This window comes from Moschus berezovskii, chromosome 7 (assembly GCF_049115385.1).
Source record: "Moschus berezovskii isolate FMDL1 chromosome 7, NW_MosBer_1.0, whole genome shotgun sequence".
Taxonomy (NCBI): domain Eukaryota; kingdom Metazoa; phylum Chordata; class Mammalia; order Artiodactyla; family Moschidae; genus Moschus; species Moschus berezovskii.
The window spans coordinates 73264967-73288649 of record NC_142466.1 but is presented as its reverse complement, the minus strand read 5'-3'; the positions used below and the strand labels follow the sequence as shown (position 1 = coordinate 73288649).

General features: G+C 37.8%; 1 protein-coding gene across 3 annotated transcripts in view; it reads right to left on the bottom strand.

Moving 5' to 3' along the window:
• Positions 1-23683, bottom strand: part of LOC129557341 (contactin-associated protein-like 3) — a 226172-nt gene that overhangs the window by 30442 nt on the left and 172047 nt on the right. For all 3 annotated transcript variants that reach the window (XM_088837704.1, XM_055427898.2, XM_088837703.1), the window contains 4 exons: positions 21530-21686; positions 15043-15170; positions 3343-3513; positions 2435-2653 (listed from right to left, as the gene is read on the bottom strand). In XM_088837704.1, coding sequence (XP_088693830.1) covers positions 2435-2653; positions 3343-3513; positions 15043-15170; positions 21530-21686 — 675 coding nt within the window. The remainder of the gene's footprint in view (positions 1-2434; positions 2654-3342; positions 3514-15042; positions 15171-21529; positions 21687-23683) is intronic.

The following is a 23683-nucleotide window of genomic DNA, read 5'->3' as shown; positions in this document are numbered from 1 at the left end:
GAAGAGGTAAAACCAAAATTTAGAACCTCAGGCTTTTCACACTCCATCCTGGAAGCTCTGAGGTTAGGTGGTATAACATTAACCAAATAATATATCTCCTTATTTTTATATAATTTATCATGTGAACATAATAAATATGGGAGCACAGGAGACATCTGAAGTACCTGCTAAAAACAGATTTTGGATTTATTCCCAAAGATCCTGATTCATTGAATTTTCAACTAACACCTCAGGATTTAGAAACATTACCATAATGGAAACACTAGCTCTAGGTAGGTTTCCATTCAAACTTTGTTCCTGAAAATTCTGTTAATTAATCCTCAGAATTTAAATCAGAAAATAGAATTGTTTAGTTTGATTCACAATTTGATAACTTTCAGGGAAGCCTCCTCGACTCAGTGAGAACTAACTGTGTTTGAAGCTGAGTTTAATGGTGCCATGGGCTGCACCACACACACACACACACACACACACACACACACACAAATTCATTCAATAGCATCAGTTCCTGAACATTGTAGTAGGTAACTTCTGGCAAAGCAGATTCTGGGCTAATTTGTAATTTACATCAAGTTTTAATTGGACTGTGTCCTTATTTACTTTAAAATACGTGAGAACAGACCAAGTGAGAGCTAGTTCGTTAATCTGCTTAGTTTCCAAATTAGAATAGAGTTGTCTAAAGAGCAATGTAGCAAAACTTATTCCTCCCTTTGGGAAAAACAAACAATAATAAAGACTAAGCAAGTAAATTAGAGGGAAGACTTCCACTACCCAGAGTGTTTATCTTTAAAGAACGGACAGCAGAATAATGAGTCCACTCTGGTTCTAAACATGAAGCTTGCAATGAGAGCAGCAGAGAGGGAGCAGGGCGGAGAGGAACCAGACGCTGGGCTGGATTAAATACTGCTGTGCAGAGTCACACGAGGCTGCTTCTGTCGGCCTGGCCTCCTACTGTCTGATTTTGGGGGGACATTGGAGGATTTTGTCCCAATTACAAGTCTGATTCTCTAACTTCACTATGAAGTGAAATGAAAGAAATGGATTAAAAAATGCTAATTTTTTAAATAAATAGAGTTAACTGAAACAAACATAAAGTGTCTATGATATCGAGTGCAAGCCTGGGAATCAGTCCAACAAGGGTTTGGATTTCCCTTCCAGTTGGGTTTCTGTGATCAAGTCCCTTGATCTCTGAACCTCCATGATCTCATCTGTAAATTGGGTATAATAATCTGCAGCCCAGTGGTAAAGAATCCACCTGCCATTGCAGGAAATGCAAGAGATGTGAGTTCAGTTTCTGGATCAGGAAGATCCCTTGGAATAGAAAATGGCAACTCCCTCCAGTATTCTTGCCTGGAGAATCCCTTGGACAGAGGAGCCTGGTGGGTTACAGTCCACAGGGTTGTAAAGAATCGGACATGACTGAGCCATTGAGTCACAAAATCTATGGCAGAGATACTCATATTAAATGAGTTCTTGGCACACAGTGTCTTTGTGGCTGAACCACACTAACTCTTTTTTTTTTTTATCAGCTCCATCTTAGCCCTGCAACCCCACCCCATCCCCCTCTTTTGGATGACTGATCTTTAGCCTACTCACAAGGACTGCATCCCAGCCAGACATCTCCCTATCAACCTTTACCCTTGCTTTCACCTGATATGAGAACTGGAAGTGTCTTTTGCTGATGCAGGTGGTCATGAGACCTCCATGGGGGCAGAAAAATCCTAGGACTGGGCCGTGAGTCCTTCGCACTTGGTAGTCAGATTCTATTTTTAGCTTTGCCCCTTCAGATTCCCCCAGGATCCCTTTCCATGGCACGAGATGCCGCTGTGAATGCCTCTGGTTCATCATCCCCTGGATGTACGTTACCCACAGCAAGAATCAGAATTATACTTTATGGAGTTGCCTGCATCAAGTTTCAGTCTCAAAGTTCCTTTCCAGTTCAGAACATTTTTTTTTCTTTTTAATTTACCTTTTAATTGGAGGATAATTTCTTTATAATGTTGTGTTGATATCTGCTGCACAACAGGGTGAATCAGTCATAATCATTTATGTATATATATATCTATCTCCCCTCGCTCTTGAGACTCCCTCCCGCCCCTCATCCCACTTCTCCAGGTAATCACAGAATCACAGAGCACCAGGCTGGGCTCAAACAAGGATCGTATATTAATGCATATGTACAGAATCTAGAAAAATAGTGTTGATGAACCTATCTGAGGGAAAGAATGGAGATGCAGATGTAGAGAACGAACTTATGGACACAGTGGGAGGAGGAGAGAGTTAAAGAGGATTTTATTCAGTGTCTGCTTCTCCCACCAGTGCCTATAGTAGTCGTGGCAGCTGTTATCATCACTACTGTTGTAGCTGCGATCTCCTCTTGGTGTGTCTTTGCACTCAGAGCACAGTACAGTTAGAAGCCGCCAGCAGCACTCACCCACAAAAAGCTGGCTGTTGAGCTGCAAGCGGGCGTGCCCGTCAGCTGGGGCAGGTTGGGTCTGGCGAGGGTGCTCACCCACTTGAAGGGACGCTTCTTTAACATTCCGGTCTGCCCTCACGTGGTGCCACCGATTGTCATTAAAGGCAGTGGGAGACTGCACTGTGACCTCACAAGGCCCATTCCCCACATCAAAGGAAAAGGTTACTTCTGTTGGGGCTGGAAATAAAAATATGAGAGATGCCTGAGTTCATTCACAGGAGAGAAAATTTAGTCTTGAGCAGATCTGAAAAAAGCACCATGACATGCTCCTTATGAAAGAAGGCATGCTAGGGATCCAGACAGATGTCAGTCTGAGTTGGTTGGGGAGGGGTTGGGGTGGAGAATAAACCTGTATCCTGGAGAAAGAAAGGTGAAGCTGATTTTAATGTATTTCTCCCCAGAGTTTACTGTTCATCCTGCTAAGCCCTAAGCAATAGAGATATTTACCTACAGAAACAAAACTAATATTTTATCTGACTTTATACATAGAAGTGATTTTATTTAAAGGTGCTTTAAACCTTTATGTAGTTTTAAAAGCACTAGGTGAATTTCAGACAGCAAGACATTAAGTTTTGTCTACATATATATAAACAATGTGTTCAGTCAATTAAATCATATAATGTTGTGATTTAGTAAGAAGTTATTTGACCAGTTTGGTTTAATACCCTTTTGCACATAGAATTAAGACAAGGAACTGTACAGACTGTTGTGTGTTGCAGGAATCATTGTTTCACTTTCCACTTAGTATTTAAGAAAAAAAATAACTGACAAAGGAAGCATGTCAGTGTATTAGAAATTAGATTACCAGCAAGGTTATTGTTAATTACTGAGTACCGCAGTGGCTTTGTGCAGGGTGGACAACTCACCTCGCAGCTCTAGCCTGATGAAGTCTGTGATCCCCAGGTTCTCTAAAAACACCCCTGAAGAGGCTGTGGTCTTAAAAAAGAAAGACACGTCAGCACTAAGCTCTCCTCGGAATGTGGGGAAATGAAGATAAGAAGTCTCAGTATTGAAGGAAGCTGAATTCCAAAATGAATCTGTTTACAAAAAGAAAAAAAAAAGACAATGAAAATGGCAGTAAAATACAAGTAACAATTGCTCTTTATATTTCTAGCATTTTTACCATTCGATGCATTATTTATCCATTCAAAACATTATTTATCCATACAAGCCTTCTAATGGGAGTTCTTCTGAACATGTGGCCATGAGATGAATGTCTAAATAGTGATTCTTTTGAGGATTAACAATCTGGACATGGTTGCAAGTGAGTGGATGGATAATCACTTTGGTAAAGGCCTGGTTTTTTTGTTTCTCTTTTTTTAACTAAATTATCATAGACTAAAATTGACTTTTTAGGGTTTTACAGTAATATAGAGTTTACAGACTTTTACAGTTATATGAATTTTAACACATGCATGGATTTGTGTAACCATCATCAAAATCAGAATAAAGAACAGTTCCATCACCCCCAAAAAACTCTCTTGCTATTTCTTTATAGTCATACCCTCTACCCACCCCTCAGCCTGGCAGTCATGAACTAGTCTCTGTATTACAGTTTTACCTTTCCCAAATAACATATAAATGGAGTCAAGCAGTATGCAACAACAGAAAGCCTTTGAGATTCATTTGAGATGTTGCATGTCAACATCTATTCGTTTTTACTGCTCTGTAGTATTCCATCACTGGAGAAGGCGATGGCACCCCACTCCAGTACTCTTGCCTGGAAAATCCCACGGACGGAGGAGACTGGTAGGCTGCAGTCCATGGGGTCGTGAACAGTCTGACACGACTGAGCGACTTCACTTTCACTTTTCACTTTCATGCATTGGAGAAGGAAATGGCAACCCACTCCAGTGTTCTTGCCTGGAGAATCCCAGGGATGGGGGAGCCTGGTGGGCTGCCATCTATGGGGTCGCACAGAGTCGGACATGACTGAAGCGACTTAGCAGCAGCAGCAGCAGTGCTCCATCACATGAATGTGCCATAGTTTATTTATCCATATTTAAGAACACTAAAGTTGTTTCCAAATTTGGTCAATTACAAATAGAACTGCTCTAAAAATTGGCGTGGTACAGTGGTAAAGAATCTGCCTGCCAATGCAGGAGACATAGGTTTGATCCCTGGGTCAGGAAGATCCCTTGGAGTAGGAAATGGCAGGCCACTCCAGTATTCTTGCCTGGAAAATTCCATGGACAGAGGAGCCTGGTGGTGGGCTATATAGTCCACGGAGTTGCAAAGAGGCAGACATGACTGGGCAATGGAGCACAACCACAAGAACAAACATTTGTGAAAAGTTTTTGTGTGAGCACATGTTTTCATTTCTCTAGGGTAAATTCTCAGGAGCATGATTCCTGGGTCATATGGTTAAGTATATGTTTAACTTTATAAGATACTGCCAAACAGTTTTCCAGAGTGATCATACCATTTTTAATTCCCGTGATCAGTGTGTAACAGATATAGTTGTTTTATATCTTTACCAGCATTTTACATTGTTAGTATACACAATTTTTTATCTTAGCAATTCAAATTGATGTAAAGTAGTATCTTATTGGAGAAGGAAATGGCAACCCACTCCAGTGTTTTTGCCTGGAGAATCCCAGGGATGGAGGAGCCTGGTGGGCTGCCGTCTATGGGGTCGCACAGAGTCGGACACGACTGAAGCGACTTAGCAGCAGCAGCACAGCAGTATCTTACTGCGATTTTAATTTTCCTTCCCTAAGAGATAATGATGTTGGGCCTCTTCTCATGTGCTTATTTGCCACTTTATGTCCTCTTTGGTGAAGAGTGTGTTCAGCTTGGGGGGAACTGACACCTTTCTCATGCTGAGTCTTCTAATCCATGAACACAGTATATCTCTTCCTTTATTTATATTTTTTGATTCTTCAGTCTTTAGTCATTTATTTGGTTTACAGATTTTATACATGTTTTTGTTAAACATATACCTGAGTATTATATGTTCTTTTGAAATACTGAAAATTATATTCTCTTATAGATTTTGGTTTCCAGTTTACATTGTTAGCATATATAACTGATCTGTCTGTTGTTGACATTGCACCTTGAGATCTTGTTGAGCTCACTTATAAGATATAGTAAGGTTTTTGTTTCTGTTTTGGGTAGTACATTCCTTGAGATTTTCTATGTAGGCAGTCATATATGCAGGCTTCCCTGGTGGCTCATTGGTAAAGAATCTGCCTGCAATGCAGAAGCTATGGGTTCAATCACTGAGATGGGAAGATCCCATAGAGAAGGAAATGGCAACCCACTCCAGTATGCTTGCCTGGAACATCCCATATACAGAGGAAACTGGCAGGCTACAGTTCATGGAGTCACAGAAGAGTTGGATACAACTTAGTGACTAAACAACCAACCAATCAATCAAGTGTGCATATACAAATAGTTTTCTTTCTTGCTTTCCAGTCTTTACGCACTTATTTTCTTTTTTACATTATTGCCCTGGCTAAGACAATGATAAATATTGTTGAAAAAAAGTTGTGAGATTGGACATCCTAATCTTGTTCCCATCCTGAGGGGAAAAGCATTCAGTTTTTTACCAATAATTATGATACTTTTGTATAGATACTGTCTAATTAGGCTGAAGAATTTTCTTTTACACGTAGTTTGCTAAGAACTTCATTATAAATGCTATTATGATATAAATTATAATTTTTAATTTCTTATTTTAGTAATTTCAATTATAATGTTCATATTAATTGATACAGAAAAAGCATCTGGCATGATTTTTCTTCCTTTGACCATGTTAACATGGTAGATTACATTGATCAACTTCCAAATACTAAGTCAGCCTTGCATCCTGGATAAACTGCAGTTGGTGGTGGTGCATTTAAAAATATAAATATCCCTGAGTTATTTGTTAATATTTTGTTGATATTTTTTGCATCTGTGTTAGTAATAACAATGTTAGGAGTTATAATTTCTTTTTTACTGTCTTTGTCTAGTTTCAGTATCAGAACAACATTCTGCTTTAAATGTTGGAAATAATTTCCTCTTCTACTTTCTGAAAGAGATTTTATAGATATGGTATTATTTCTTGGGTAGAATTCATCAGTGAATCAAGCTTGGTCTGGATTTTTTGGAAGGTTTTTAATTACAAATTCAATTCCTTTAATACTATTAGGTCCATTCCAGTTGTCTCATTCATCTTAAGTGAGTTTTGGTTGTTAGTGGTTTTCAAAGAACTGGTCCACTTCATCTGTATAATAGATTTAATACTTGTACAGTTGTTTGTAGTGTACTTTTTTATACTTTTGATGTCAGTGGTGTCTGCAGTGTTATCCCAACACTCAATTTCCAAATTGGTAATTTTTATCATTTTTTGGATAGTTTTGTTAGAGGCTTAACTATTTTATTAGTATTTTAAAAGAGTATAAAAAGAATCACTTTTAATTTTCATAGATCAGTATATATTCTGCTTTTAATTTAATTGATTTCTATTCTTGTCTTATTAGTTACTTCTTTCTGCTTGTTTTAGGTTTATTTTTCTCTTCTATTTATAGTTTCTTTTGGTGAAAGCTTACATTATTGAACTGAGATCTTTTATATTTCATAATATAAGTACTTATTGCACTAACATCCCTCTGACCACTGCCATCACAAAATTTAATACTACAAATTTTGATAGTCTATATTTTAATTTTCATTCAGTTCAAAATATATTATCAGATCTATTGAGACCTTGTCCTTGACTTGGGTATTATTGAAGGATCTGAAGTTTAATTTCTAAGTGTTTGGAGATTTTCTTGCTTTTTTATTTATTCCTAATTTAATTTGATTGTATTGTATTAGTGAATGCGTTTTGTATGATTTAAATTATTTAATATTTGCTACGACAGAGAATGAGATGGCTGGATGGCATCACCAACTCGATGGACATGAGTTTGAGTGAACTCCGGGAGTTGGTGATGGACAGGGAGGCCTGGCGTGCTGTGATTCATGGGGTTGCAAAGAGTCGGACACGACTGAGTGACTGAACTGAACTGAACTGAACTGAAGGTTTGTTTTATGACACAGAATATGCTATGTCTAGGTTAAAGATTCATGTACATTTGAAAAGAACGTGTATTCTACTGTTGATAGAGTATTCTATAAATGTCAGTTGGATTCTGGTGTCATTCAGGTCTTCCATATCCTTGCTAATCTTCCCTCTATTAGTTTCACATATTAATGAGAAAGGAGTATTAGACTCTAATTATAATTATGCATTTCTCTATCTCTCCTTTCCATCCTGTCAAATTTTGCCTTATGTGTTTTGAAGCTCAGTTATTTGCACACACATTTAAGATTCTTGGGCCTTCTAGTTCTTTTTTATATCTATTAATTTACTTTGCTTTCAAGTAAAAATTTTAATATAGAAACTCGTGTTTGTGTAGTATATCTTTCTCCATCATTTTTTTATTATGTCATTATATTTGAATTGGAACTTCTTATAGACAGTATACTTTTCCAGTGAGTCAACTCGTCTCATGAGGTGGCCAAAGTATTGGAGTTTCAGCTTTAGCATCAGTCCCTCCAATGAACATCCAGGATTGATCTCCTTTAGAATGGACTGGTTGGATCTCCTTGCAGTATAAGGGACTCTCAAGAGTCTTCTCCAACACCACAGTTCAAAAGCATCGATTCTTCGGCGATCAGCTTTCTTCACAGTCCAACTCTCACATCCATACATGACCACGGGAAAAACCATTGCCTTGACTAGACGGACCTTGGTCGGCAAAGTAATGTCTCTGCTTTTTAATATACTATCAAGGTTGGTCATAACTTTCCTTCCAAGGAGCAAGCGTCTTTTAATTTCATGGCTGCAATCAGCATCTGCAGTGATTTTGGAGCCCAAAAAAACAAAGTCTGACACTGTTTCCACTGTTTTTCCATCTATTTCCCATGAAGTGATGGGACCAGATGCCATGATCTTTGTTTTCTGAATGTTGAGCTTCAAGCCAACCTTTTCACTCTCCTCTTTCACTTTCATCAAGAGGCTTTTGAGTTCCTCTTCACTTTCTGCCATAAGGGTAGTGTCATCTGCATATCTGAGGTTATTGATATTTCTCCCAGCAATCTTGATTCCAGCTTGTGCTTCTTCCAGCCCAGCGTTCCTCATGATGTACTCTGCATATAAGTTAAATAAGCAAGGTGACAATATACAACCTTGACGCACTCCTTTTCCTATTTGGAACCAGTCTGTTGTTCCATGACCGGTTCTAACTGTTGCTTCCTGACCTGCATACAGGTTTCTCAAGAGGCAGGTCAGGTGGTCTGGGATTCCCATCTCTTTCAGAATGTTCCACAGTTTATTGTGATCCACACAGTCAAAGGCTTTGGCATAGTCAATGAAGCAGAAATAGATGTTTTTCTGGAACTCTCTTGCTTTCTCCATGATCCAGCGGATGTTGGCAATTTGATCTCTGGCATCACCTACTCTGTGGACATGAGTTTGAGTGTACTCCGGGAGTTGGTGATGGACAGGGAGGCCTGGCGTGCTGTGATTCATGGGGTCGCGGAGAGTCGGACACGACTGAGCGACTGAACTGAACTGAACTGAACTGATAGACAGTATACAGTTGAGTCGTAACAGTGTCTTTTATGAGTTTATTTAGACCACTTACATTAAATACAAATGTTGATATGTTAGTTCTTCATTTCATTATTTTTTCCTATTTGTCCTAATTTTCATTCTTTTGTTTCCCCCTTTCTGCCTTCTTTTGGATTATTTAAATATTTTCAGTATTCCATTTGTATTTTCCTGTAGCAGATTCTTAATTGGTTCTTTTAGGGATTAAAATGTATATACTTACTTTCTCAGTCTGCTTAAAATCTATATTTTAACCACTTTAAGTGATTTGTAAAAACCTTGGAAACAATCTTGACTTTTATCTACTCCTGTTGATGTTGTTGCTACTTGTATTACATCTACATAAAATAAAAGCCCTGTGAAATAGTGTTGTTCTTTCAGTCCTCAGATACATTTAAAATAACTCAATAGGAAAATAACCTATTAAATTACCCAGGTATTTACCATTTCTGACGCTGATTGTTTTATCCCTGAAGTTCCAAATTTCCTTCTGATACCATTTCCTTTCTAAGAACCTTCCTTTAGAAATTCTTTTAAAGGATGCTTTCTGGCAATGAATGCTTTGTTTTTTTTCATTGGAGATATTTAAAACTTTTACCTTTATTCCTAAAGGATATTTTTGCTAAACACAGAATTCTCAACTGACAATACTTTCAAAATAGAAATATTTTTCCATTTCCTTCTGGCCTCATTTCTGATGAGAAACTTACTGTCATCTGAATTGTTGTTTTCCTATTGGCAACATATTATTATTATTCTCTCTGGCTGCTTTCAAAAAATTCTTCTCATTGTCTTTCAGTTCAGTTCAGTCGCTCAGTCATGTCCGACTCTTTGCGACCCCATGAATCAAGCACGCCAGGCTTCCCTGTCCATCACCAATTCCCAGAGTTCACTCAAACTCATGTCCATCAAGTCGGTGATGCCATCCAGCCATCTCATTCTCTGTTGTCCCCTTACCCTCCCCACACCAATCCTTCCCAGCATCAGTCTTTTCCAGTGAGTCAACTCGTCTCATGAGGTGGCCAAAGTATTGGAGTTTCAGCTTTAGCATCAGTCCTTCCATGAACACCCAGGATTGATCTCCTTTAGAATGAACTGGTTTGACCTCCTTGCAGTCCAAGGGACTCTCAAGAGTCTTCTCCAACACCACAGTTCAAAAGCATCAATTCTTCGGCGATCAGCTCATTGTCTTTAGTTTTCATCAGTTTGCTTACAATATGTCTATATGTGAATTTCTTTGAGTTTATCCTGTTTCAGATTATTCAACTTCCCAGTTTCTGAAAACTTGGAAAGTTTTCAGCCATTATGTTTTCAAATATTTTTTCAGGACCAACACTTTTCCTCTCTCCTTCTGGAAATTCACTTACATGAATATTATATATTTTTATATTATTAACCCACAGGTCCCTGAGACCCTATTTATTTTTTTCAATCTTTTTTTATTTCTTTTGCTTAGATTGGATAATTTCTATTTATCTATCTTTATGGCCCTTGGCTTTTTCATCTCAAATTTTCTACTTAGCCCACCAGTGCATCTTTTAGTTCCATTGCTATACTTTTCAGTTCTAAAGTTTCCTTTTAACTCCCTTTATATAGCCTATTTCTTTGTTGAAAGATTCTCTTTTTCTATTTGTTTCAAAAGCATTTATTATTATTCCTTACAATTTTTGTGTAACAGTTGTTTTAAAGTCTTTATCAGTTAATTTTAACCTCTGTGTTATTGGTTATTATTGATTACATTTTCTTATGCAAACTTTGATTTTGCCAGTTCTTTGTATGTTAAGTAATTTAGGATTATTTTCTAGATATTTACAATATTATGTTAACAAACTGGGAGCTTTGTTTAAATTCAAGGAGTATGTTGATATTTTTATTTTTCAGGCCTGTTATCCTGGTTATGATCTGCCCACACATTTTAACCTTCCCTCTGTGGTCTATGGTTCCTATGGCAGTCCAGTTTTCAAAGTTTTTGCAGTACTTTTCAGAACTCCCTCAACTTTGTACCACACAGTGGTCAGTCTGAGTACTGGGTGGTAGCTTCTTCGCTCATTCTCAACTTCTTGGTCTATAATTAGGACCAGTTTAAGGCATGTGTAGCTTGGAGGTAAACCCAGGAATTCATAAACAAGTTAAAACATCATTTTCTTGAACTCTTTCCTCTCTGTGCTCTTCCAATACTTCCCAGTTCCCTGGGGCTCTCCATGCACACAGCCATAAAACTAGGGCTCTATTTAGCCTGTTTTATTGTGCTTTCCTATTTACTTCTGTTCCTGTACCTACATCCATTGCCAATTGATGGGTGATCAAAGAGAGAAAACAAAAGTAACATGAGTCTGCCACTGTTTGGGAGTCAGGGCTGTTCTGTCCAGAGCAGAGGATTCCTTTTTCAGAGCTCTGGTCCTTGCATGCTCTTGAGGCAGTTTCTGCCACTGTTGCCATGGGCTTGCCTGGGAACTGGAACCTCAGAAAATAGAGATAAGGGGGAGAGGGATGAGATTCCTGTACTCACTGACTGAAGCTCCTTGTCCCCTCCTCCAATCAGGACTACAGGACTTCTCCTGGAACTCTCTCCATCTGTGATCCCCTGGCTAAGAGATATTGGAGGAAAGTACATGGAGAATTCTGCTTTCTGTTCCCTGCTACTCTTTGCTTTTCAGAGTCTTGAGATAACTGCTTCATGAATCCTGTCTGTGCAGTATTTAAAGCCATGAGATGATGGGGAAAGATCACCAGTGGAGAATAGACAGGAAAAAGGGCAGCAAATAGAGCCTTAGGGAACCCCAACATTATCCCACTGGTGAGATGAAGAAAGGTTAGGAAGAGAAGGGAAGAAAAACCAGAATTTCGTGGTATGCTGGCCACTAAGTAAAAAAAGTAACTTAAAGAAGAGGGAATCATGGGAGAATTCCAAAGTTGCTGACAGGTCAATTCATATATTTATCAGAGAATAAGAATTGGACTTAGCAATATTGAGTTCTCATTGGTGACCTCAATTTCTGAGGAGTGATTAAGGAGAATATCTGTCTCATATTCAAGAGAGACTAGAAGTAGGGAAATTAAAGATAGAACTCTTATTTTATTTCAGTTATTTGGGGGCAGTGAAGGATATGAAAGAAATTAAGCTGCAGTTGGAGGGGTAAGTGGAATTAATAGCATCAAGACTTCCAGTGTAAATATTCAGAACTACCAAAAGGCATTAATGCATAGATAGGAATCAGAGATCAAATTGCCAACATCTGCTGGATCATGAAAAAAGCAAGAGAGTTCCAGAAAAACATCTATTTCTGTTTTATTGACTACGCCAAAGCCTTTGACTGTGTGGATCGCAATAAACCGTGGAAAATTCTGAAAGAGGTGAGAATACCAGACCACCTGACCTGCCTCTTGAGAAACCTGTATGCAGATCACGAAGCAACAGTCAGAACTGCACATGGAACAACAGACTGGTTCCAAATAGGAAAAGGAGTACGTCAAGGCTGTATATTGCCACCTTGCTTATTTAACTTAAACGCAGAATACATCATGAGAAATGCTGGGCTGGAACAAGCACAAGCTGGAATCAAGATTGCCGGGAAAAATATCAATAACCTCGGATATGTAGATGACACCACCCTTATGGCAGAAAGTGAAGAAGAACTAAAGAGCCTCTTGATAAAAGTCAAAGAGGAGAGTGAAAAAGTTGGTTTAAAGATCAACATTCAGAAAACTAAGATCATGGCATCTGGCCCCATCACTTCATAGCAAATAGATGGAGAAACAGTGGCTGACTTTATTTTCCTGGGATCCAAAATCACTGCAGATGGTGATTGCAGCCATGAAATTAAAAGACGCTTGTTCCTTGGAAGGAAGGTTATGACCAACCTAGATAGTATATTAAAAAGCAGAGACATTACTTTGCTAACAAGGGTCCATCTAGTCAAGGCTATGGTTTTACCAGTAGTCATGTATGGATGTGAGAGTTGGACTATAAAGAAAGCTGAGTGCCAAAGAATTGATGCTTTTGAACTGTGGTGTTGGAGAAGACTCTCGAGAGTCCCTTGGACTGCAAGGAGATCTAACCAGTCCATCCTAAAGGAGAACAGTCCTGGGTGTTCATTGGAAGGACTAATGCTGAAGCTGAAGTGCCAATACTTTGGCCCTCTGATGCGAAGAACTGATTCATTGGAAAAGACCATGATGCTGGGAAAGATTGAGGGCAGGAAGAGAAGGGGACAACAGAAGATGAGATGGTTGGATGGAATCACTGACTCAATGGACATGAGTTTGGGTAAACTCTGGGAGTTGGTGATGGACAGGGAGGCCTGGCGTGCTTTGGTTGCAAAGAGTCGGACACGACTGAGTGACTGGACTGAACTGATACTTGGTAGATTCTGTCCTCTCATTTTCTCATTATTTTACCAATTTCAGGCATCTCAGCCCCTCAGCAAAATGTCTTATACTTCAGTTCAGTTCAGTCACTCAGTCGTGTCCAACTCTCTGCGACCCCATGAATCACAGCACGCCAGGCCTCCCTGACCATCAGCAACTCCCAGAGTTCACTCAAACTCATGTCCACAGAGTCGGTGATGCCATCCAGCCATCTCATTCTCTGTCGTCCCCTTCTCCTCCCGCCCCCAACCTTTCCCAGCATCAGAGTCTTTTCCAGTGAGTCAACTCGTCGCATGAGGTGGCCAAAGTATTGGAGTTTCAGCTTTAGCATCAGTCCTTCCAATGAACACCCAGGATTGATCTCCTTTAGAATGGACTGGTTGGATCTCCTTGCAGTCCAAGGGACTCTCAAGAGTCTTCTCCAGCACCACAGTTCAAAAGCATCAATTCTTCGGCGATCAGCTTTCTTCACAGTCCAACTCTCACATCCATACATGACCACGGGAAAAACCATTGCCTTGACTAGACAGACCTTTGTTGGCAAAGTAATGTCTCGGCTTTTTAATATACTATCAAGGTTGGTCATAACTTTCCTTCCAAGGAGTAAGCGTCTTTTAATTTCATGGCTGCAATCAGCATCTGCAGTGATTTTGGAGCCCAAAAAAATAAAGTCTGACACTGTTTCCACTATTTCTCCATCTATTTCCCATGAAGTGATGGGACCAGATGCCATGATGTTAGTTTTCTGAATGTTGAGCTTCAAGCCAACCTTTTCACTCTCCTCTTTCACTTTCATCAAGAGGCTTTTGAGTTCCTCTTCACTTTCTGCCATAAGGGTGGTGTCATCTGCATATCTGAGGTTATTGATATTTCTCCCAGCAATCTTGATTCCAGCTTGTGCTTCTTCCAGCCCAGCGTTCCTCATGATGTACTCTGCATATAAGTTAAATAAGCAGGGTGACAATATACAACCTTGACGTACTCCTTTTCCTATTTGGAACCAGTCTGTTGTTCCATGTCCAGTTCTAACTGTTGCTTCCTGACCTGCATACAGGTTTCTCGAGAGGCAGGTCAGGTGGTCTTTACTTAGTAGGTACATATTAGATGTTTGTTGAACAAGTTACATGATATTTCAAATAATTCCATGAGTGTTTCAGCAGAGTCTGATGTAAATGCTATATGTGTGCCTGCGTACTACGTCACTTCAATCATGTCCGACTCTTTGCAACCCTATGGACTTTAGGCCACCAGGTTCCTCTGCCCACAGGATTAAAATTCTCCAGGCAAGAGTACTGGAGTGGGTTGGCATATGTTTTCCCAGGGGATCTTTCCAACCAAGGATCGAACCCACATCTCCTGCATTGGCAGGTGAAAATTTTACTGCTAGTGCCACGTGGGAAGCCCTAAATGCTATATAAAAATGCATAATACAGAGGTAGTATTTGTTTTTCAATTATATTAGCAATATACACTTATTTTATAGGTTAATACATTCTTAACGAAGTACAGATTATCAGTATAGACAGTGATTCTATGAACCCATGCAGCTAGATTTCTCATAAAACACTGAAATACATTAGCAGATATCAAGGCATTTCCTCTTGCCACTACTTACTGTCCCCCGAGCAGAGCAGAGGACCCAGTGAATAAGCCGCTTCAGAATGTGGTTGCCCTGTGTCTCTCATCACAACCTGAGTAACCGGGAGGTGCTTCTTATGGGAAAGGACTACTGTGTTGCTGGTCCTAGAAAACAAACACAACCACCTTAACATCATTCTCAATAATGTACAGAAAAGTAAAAGCATTTTATTGCAGTTCAAGGAGTATTAAGCTAAATTTGTAAACATATAACAGGAGGAAAATCAAACAGCTCATCTAAACACTTACAAACATACTAATGTACTGAATGAGATCTTCTGAGGACCAGAGACCTTTGTTCATCTACAGGACCATAGAGAAGAAAGCAGGCAGGTCCAAAATTGTGGTCATAGGAACAGACATGAAATTACATTTCAGTGCAATTAAGCAGCTTATTGCTGTTTGCAATTCAGTCAGGGTGTCATACTGGAATGTAAAATTTACAGAAGCAAGAGTAGTCTGCCTTGATTAAAAAAAAAAAAAAAGCAAAAGACAAAAACCAAAACCATCTGACTGACAAGAAACAGGTTTTCAATTTTTGGACCTTTTTTTCTTTTAACTAAAAGTTTCAGAAATTCCTACTGTGGTTATGAGGCATTTCCATATTTGTTGAAGTCTTAAATTTAAAAACAAAATCAAAACAAAATACTGATTCAAAACCATGATGAAGATATGATACAATGTATTCTTAAAATTAATAAATGGGCTGATGCATGGGAAAGTGCTTTGCCAATGATTTTCACCATCCATTCATTCAACAAACGTTTATTACACATCCTCTATTAGTCACGCCCTGTTTGTTGGGGAAGTGAACAGAAAACCCATTGTCAATGTCCCCCAGAAACCTAGTGGATGTTATAAATGATAGAAATAACAATAATATCATCACGTAAGTGACTATTTGGGGACATATTAAAATCTATGATTCAATACAATTTAATGACTGGGACAAAAGCCAGAGGACCTGGTTGGTAAGCTGTTTGTACTGCCAATGTCCTCTTTGGACAAAGTAGAAAGGTTTTCGTAAGCTGTTCATATTTTTCATTGTATATTTCAACTACATATGTACTACTAATTTATGGACAAATACTGGTTTGTCTATTGTTCTGTGTAAAACCTAGCAAGTTTTCATTTTTAACAATTACAAAATCACCAGTAACTCATATATATATATAGAGAGAGAGAGTAACTGTTCCAAATTATATATGTATTTATTTAAGTTGAAGCATTATCAAAAATAGTGCAGGTCCTTTGTTAAAAAAAAAACAAACTTCTTAATAGTTAATCATTCCAGTGCTGTTAAGCATCAAAATATTCTTGCAAGTTGGAAAATTAAAAATTATTAATATTTTTATTTTATTTTAAAATTTGAGTAACAGTGACTGGCAGTGCATGTGGTAAGATATGAAAAATAGGAACTAAACACCCTAAAATTGAAGAAACAAGCATTAAAAATCAAATTTCTTCAAAAAATCAGACTGAATTAAGCTAAACCGTTTTATCTGGGGAAGCCCCTGCGACTGCTGCAGATAGAAGCACACAGGCTTCATCCTAAACACAAAACACCCGACTTTGTTGGGATCACAAGCTAGAAGGTGCCACTGAATTACAGGGCGATCAGCATGGAAAGTTATTTTGTTATAAACACAGGAATAGCAGACCAAATTAATTCCTGGTATTAAATATCAGTAAGCATTACAAATAAGTATTTTAATTCCTATGACTGCTATTTTGGCAGATATCTTAGAGGAAAAATGTAAGTGTATTAGTTCTTCATTGAGAAACTTTGAATTTTAAGGAAACTTTTAAAAGCTACGCTGTCTAATATAGGAAAAAGCTACACTGTAGTTCTGTTTTTAACACTGACAATGCATTCACAAATCTAAAAAAAAACTTTAAAAAATCATAATGCAAATAGTGTGTATTAAGGTAGATAATATCATAATATACCTTCCTGAATCTGAGAAAACGTTAAACAATTCCTACTTCAAAATCCTTTATTAGTATAGATCATTCCCAATTGCCCATGCTTTATGCAAAATATCGTAACCCACGGTCAACAGCTCGTGCTCACGCTCAGTGGCACAGATGTGCTCGACCGTGCGATGCTATGGTCACCAGACTCATTCAAAACTGCCTAATTTATGATTATATCTCACTTTTCTTGCTTTTCAATTTTTCCCAAAATTTGTAAAGATTCCATTTCTAGGCATAAAAATTTCTCACGACAGTTTTAAACATTCAGTAAGAGAATTTCCAAATTTGCTTTTTTCGGAGTCTAATATTTAGAAATTTTTACTGTTTGCTGTTTGTCATTAGATATTCTTGAGGTATAATAGAGATTTAAGAACTTTGAGTTGTTGGGAAAGTTGCAGGGAAGAAATACTGTGTCAACTTCAAGCGTTATAATCATTGGGGAGAAAGAGGGACTGGTGACAGTATAGTTTTCATCATCCAGAATTACATACTTTGAAAGTTCCAAGCTCTTTATCGGGTTTTGCTGTTCTAGTGGCTCACCCCTCTGGCAAAGTCATGCTGTATTAATTACTGAGGTATCATTAAGACTTCTTCATGTCTGGTAGGGCTGGTCTCCCCACCTTGTTTTTATCTTCATAGTTGTCTTAACTATTTATGCACCATTCTTTTCCAAAATAAGTTTTAGAACCATTTTGTCACTACTTAAAAATAATAAACAAATGTCTAACATTTGTTTGGAATTAAATGGAATCAAGAAATTTATTTGGAGGAGAGCTGCTTAGATTTCCTGTTCATGGCAGTGGTGTGATGTCTCCATTTATTTAGGTCTTCTTGATTTTCATAATAAAGTTTTATAAAGTCTTTTTTAATCAAAGTCTTGCATACTTTTGCTATCTTTATTTCAAGATACATTACTATTTTGTTGCTTTTGCAACTGGTTTTAATAGGACTTTCTTATAACACATTCTTGATAAGAACTCAGTTATTCTATGACTCAGTAAGTAGTCTTACTAAGCTCTAATTAATTTCAATAATATTTCTGTTTGTTCTCTTAGGTTTTCTTTGTTGACAACCATATTTTCTATGAGTAATATAATCTCTATTTCCTTGTTTCCAATCTTTCCAACTGCAGCTTTGAATTAACTCTAATATATTTTTTAGCTTTCTATTATTCATTTCTAACCTAATTGCATTGCTGTCAGAGAAACTGTCCATAGGATAACAACTACACTAAAAGTTTTTGAGTTTTGCTTTATGGAACATTGGGAAAATCAGTTTGCAGAAATGCACATCATGTGCTTGAGAAAATTATGTGTTCTATAATTTTATGTTCCCAACAAATCAAGCTGCTAACTTAATTTGAAAATATTCTATGTTCTTACTAATTTTTGTTCATTTGATTACCAATTACAAACAGATATTCTTATCATGGTTGATTTGTGAATTTCTTCTTTCATTTCTGTCAAATTTTTTCTATATATATTTCTAGTCATTTTTATTGGAAGCATACATGTTTAGGATTGTTAATTTTCTCTGGTGAAATTAAGAAGTATCATTACATAGTAACAGTGATCTTAGTCCACCTAAAAAACCTTTAAAATTTACTGACTTTGTGATATTTAGCTGGTAATTCTTTGTTTTCAATATTTCCACTTGTACAAATAAGATGTAATATGAGATCTGGATCTAAATGGTTATTTTTGTCACATTTATTGTGCATGATTGTTCATTTTTATCTCAGGCTTGTTGCTTTCTCTTCTTTTTCAATCTCACCTTCGATCTTCTTTTGCATTAACTAAGTTTTTAAAATCCCATTTTTTCTTTCTTTCCTCTACTGAATTGAAATAATTCTTTAAGGGTTACATAAATTTCAAATATACACTTTAAGCAATTTAATTATAATAAATATTTACAAAACAAGTTTAAATTTCAACAATATTTTTATTTCTAAGCAGTCTTTTAGTTCCTTCGTAAACCACAATCATCTTTGTTAATAGGATCTGACTGCTTTCTTGTGTTTCAGCTTCATACATATGTTATCAGTACATGGTTTCCACCTTTATGCTTACAATTTTTTTCCTCAATATTTCTTCCTGCTTCTGAAACCTTCTTTGTAATATCACTTTCTTTCATTCTGAAAACCATTCTTAAAAATCCCTTTTGTGTAATTTCATCTTAAAAGCTGTAGGGGGAGAACATTTAGATTTCTACATTATTTTGTTTTGTGAAAAACAGTCCTGGTTACATGAGGATTTTTTTTTTTTTTAAGTCTTAATTTCAAAAAATAGCAGAAACAGGATCATGAAGCTTTAAAATACTTAAGTGTGGTAACATTGCAATAGCTAATGGGTGGACAAGTTGCTGGTATAATCAGTCAATATAGAGACCATCACAATGAAACAAATGGTCTCATGTGTTAATGGTAACACCGTCAAAGACTCAATCAAAAAAACTTTGTCTAAGGTTTGTTGTGTTTACTGAGAAAACAAATTCTTCCTAGCAACTGTTAAAATAAATCTCACAGATGCTACAAACCTTTTTAGTGGTCTGTGATTAAAAAAATATGGCTTACTTAAAAAAAAATCCCTTTTGTGGAGTCTGCTTCTGGTAAATTTCTCCAGTGCTGTTTGTCTAGATCTTAATTTTATCCCATTCTTAAAATATCAGCTTGGTAAACACTGGGAGTTTGACAGGTATTTCACTTCTGCCCTATAAGGAGCATGCTCCACCCTCTGTGGGCTGGGCTCTGGGCTGGTCAGGGAAGGTCAGCTGTCTGGATGTCTTTCCTTTCCTTTCTCCTCCTTTAAACATTCTCTTTAGTGTTTTTTATTTCACCATGGGTGTCTAGATATGGATTTACTTTTATTTATTTACTTTTAGCTTGGTATTTTAATATTTTTCTCAATCTGGAAATTTCTCAGCTATTTGAGTACTGCTGCTGCTGCTGCTGCTGCTGCTGCTAAGTCACTTCAGTCGTGTCCAACTCTGTGTGACCCCATAGACGGAAGCCCACCAGGCTCCCCCGTCCCTGGGATTCTCCAGGCAAGAACACTGGAGTGGGTTGCCATTTCCTTCTCCAATGTGTGAAAGTGAAAAGTGAAAGTGAAGTCGCTCAGTCGTGTCCAACCCTTAGCGACCCCATGGACTGCAGCCTACCAGGCTCCTCCATCCATGGGATTTTCTAGGCAATAGTACTGGAGTGGCTTGCCATTGCCTTCTCTGATTTGAGTACTACCTCTTTTTAATTATTATATCTCAAATCTTTTCTTCTGAAACTTTAATTACACACGTGGTCAATCTTCTTCACATGACTCTTCAATGTCACCACTTTCCTAGGTCCCATTTTGTTTTTCTCCGTTCATTTTGTGTGTCATTTAATTTACACAAATTTTCCACTAATATCTGATCCCAAAGTTTTAAACTGAGTAATATTGTCATTGCTAATGATACTATATTCATTTCTAATATATATATTGATATATATGCTAATATATTAATTTCTAAGCATTCATTTGGTTCTTTGGTAAATCACAGTCTTCTTTGTTAACTGGAAGATTCTCATGTTTCAATTCCAGTTTTAATTTTTTGAGCAGCTCACATATTTATTTTATGTTTTTAACGTATCCATAATCTGAGATTTTTAGATACTGGATCTACTCTTTGGGGTTTCTTCTCCCTCTCACTTGTGTCCTCTGGAGTGGTATAACCCTGGATTGTGAGTTCATGTTTGGTAGCATTTTATCTGTAGGAATCTTGTGAGACCTGTGTGAAGGGGGAGGGCAGGTCTCCAGGGAGAATATCATGTAATCTCAGGATGAGCCATTGGTGCTGCCAACCTGTGGCCATGTTAACCAATTTAAGGACCATCCAAGTTATGTCAATGTGGGCACCAAATCTATGTGAGAGCAGATCTGTAGACATGAGTTTTCAGGGAGATTTTTTTCTTCTACTCAGACTGCTAACTAGAAGATCTGTCCTCATTCACTTTTTTGGGGTTTGTAGTCAGCAGCAGCAGTCTTCTGAGACCTTTAGCTGCATGGAGAATTTTGTGTTCTCTGTATTCTCTTTCATGGACTCAAGGCCTTGTCTGGTTTCCCCTATGTGGCCATTCAAGAAATCAGCTCAAAGTTTAGGAAGGTCAGTAAATAATCCCAGGTGAGTCATGGGTGGTCATCTTATTAACAGAATGAACTTTAAGAAGTCTTATATTTCACTTTCAGTGAATGGGAAACATTCATTCCTATTTTGTCTTAGTACAAAAATAGAACAGACAAGCTTAGTTACTCACCAGTAAACAAAAATAGCTACCTAATATTTTAGGCTCTGATTAATGACACTATACACATCACAGCTTATACTTTTAAGTTGCTAGGGCATACTTTAATTTATTCTCTTTATTGTACTGTCATGTCCAATATCTGCCTAAGGTACATAGTTTAAGCAACAAAAAAATTACAGTTTGCACAGGGAAATTATATGGAAATCACCATTCATTCCGGTCAGCATCACAGTTGCAGTAATATTGAGAATCAATGCAGTTCCCCTCTAATCCACAAGTACATTTTTGAGCATCAGGCTGAGAACCTCCCCAGTAAGTGTGTGTTTCATTGGTTCTTCCAACCCACCAGCTCACTGGGGTTCCATCTGAAAGACAAGTATGAGAAAGGTGACACCTACTTTGACCCCCACTACCTGCCTCCCCAAAATAGTTCCCTTACTCTTCTTTATTTAAAGCATAGAGAGAGTCTTTTAGAAGTATATTTTATATTTTAACTCTGCAATAGGATCATTTGTAGGAGGACTCCCAACTATTTAAAAATATATACTTTAATGTCAAGTCATATCATCATTAACCATTTTTTTTTCTTTTATCAGAAAATGAGTAAATTGTCCCTAACTCATTCAAGTATGATGTTTACATATTTATCTTGAGGACTCCAATTACATCATTTCTGCAGAAATAATGTACAAGAAAGAACTGTCATCAAAATAGAAACCAGAATAATTTATACATTGAATTTCAATTCTGTTTGCGATGCTATTAATAAAATGCCATTAAAATGTTTCATGTTATGCAAAATATAGAATTCTTTCACTTTATGTATTAGCTAAAAACACTGGCACTTCCTAGCATATCTTTAACGTTTCTTGGGGATACGTACTTATACTAAATGGGTTACTCTGTTTGGAAACTAAAGAAATGGCACTAATCAGTCTTCTTCATGCCTGAAGTGAGTTTTCGGTTTGGGCAAATCTGAGACAACTACAGAGTGGATCTTCAGCAAAACCCACTCCTCAGTGCAACGCTTAAGTGACGGGAGCAGAGGCTGCCTTAGCTCTGCAAGATTGCTTATTTATGCTGAAGATGCTGCAGAAGCCCCACTGTGGGATTATAGAGCACCTGGAGGAGGATGTTCAGAAAAGGTGGAGCACACAGGAAGGTGGAGAGGAAACAGTCCCTAGTACACAGAGATTCAGGGAAGTGGGGGGAGCAGGGAATGGAAGTGACATTAAATCTGTAAAGATGCCTGTGCTTTTCACACTCTTAAGTTGTCCCCATCAGGCCCCCACCAATAATCTGTAGCAGCTTCTTCCTAACTTACAATCGCCACTGCTCATTATGGCTCCCTATTCAATAAGACTTTTGCTTCTGCTGACAACCTCCCAGCTTGTAAACACACAGACTGCATTCATTACCATGCACTGCAGGCCCAGTGGGTGCAATGTGAGCCAAGAAATCAATATCAACCATCATTTTTTTAAATGTGTTGAAAACATCTCTAGGGGGTGGAAGATCTTTTCAGCTTAATATTTAATAAATATTTAATAGGTATTTTTCAAAATTCCATCTTAAAAATGTAATTATTCAACATCTTCTTTCATTGATTGAAGAGCAAAGAAATCATTATATGCAAATGCACAACTGTGTTTACATTTTTCTCTCTAAAATGAGAACCATTAAGGGTTCTTAAAGGTACAAAATGTATGTGGCTCCATTCAAAATTCCTTTGAGTAACCTAGAGAATTTGCATAAGAAAGCATTAGGAATAACATGAAGAAGAATTAGAGGCTGAAATGAAAAGGAACAGGAAAGATATCAATGACCAGGGTTCAAGGCTCCACTTTCTCAATTATTTTAGCCTGTTGGTCACTGCCCTCGCCAACCACTGGCCTTAAGCATTCATAGTATGGTGATGGAACGGTTTCCTAAAGTCAACACAGTCACACAACTTCCTCTTTAGCCACCTGTAATCATATCCCCGAAACTATCTGTAACACAGAGACCTTAAAGATACTGAAGGAAAAATGTCCCAGGACCCGAGCAAGATCCTAGGCCCCCTGCTCCCCCCCAGCCCTCTTGGAAATCAAAATCAACACAAGGGCTGCTGCACTGAGAACCCAGGCTTGTTATATCAAGATTACCACCACCACTCAGTCTCCTGATAACTTCTGAGAATATGAGGGTGGAAAATTCTTGAGATAAGGCTGAATTTTGACTGATGGCCCCCAATCTGTCCTATAAAATTGCTAAGCCACTTGATTCCCATACTGCAGTCCCCTTGTGCTGTTTTCACATTGCAACCATCTAAGGAGGGACCCAGGTTCAGTGTAAAGAATCTGCTTGCAATGCAGGAGTAACG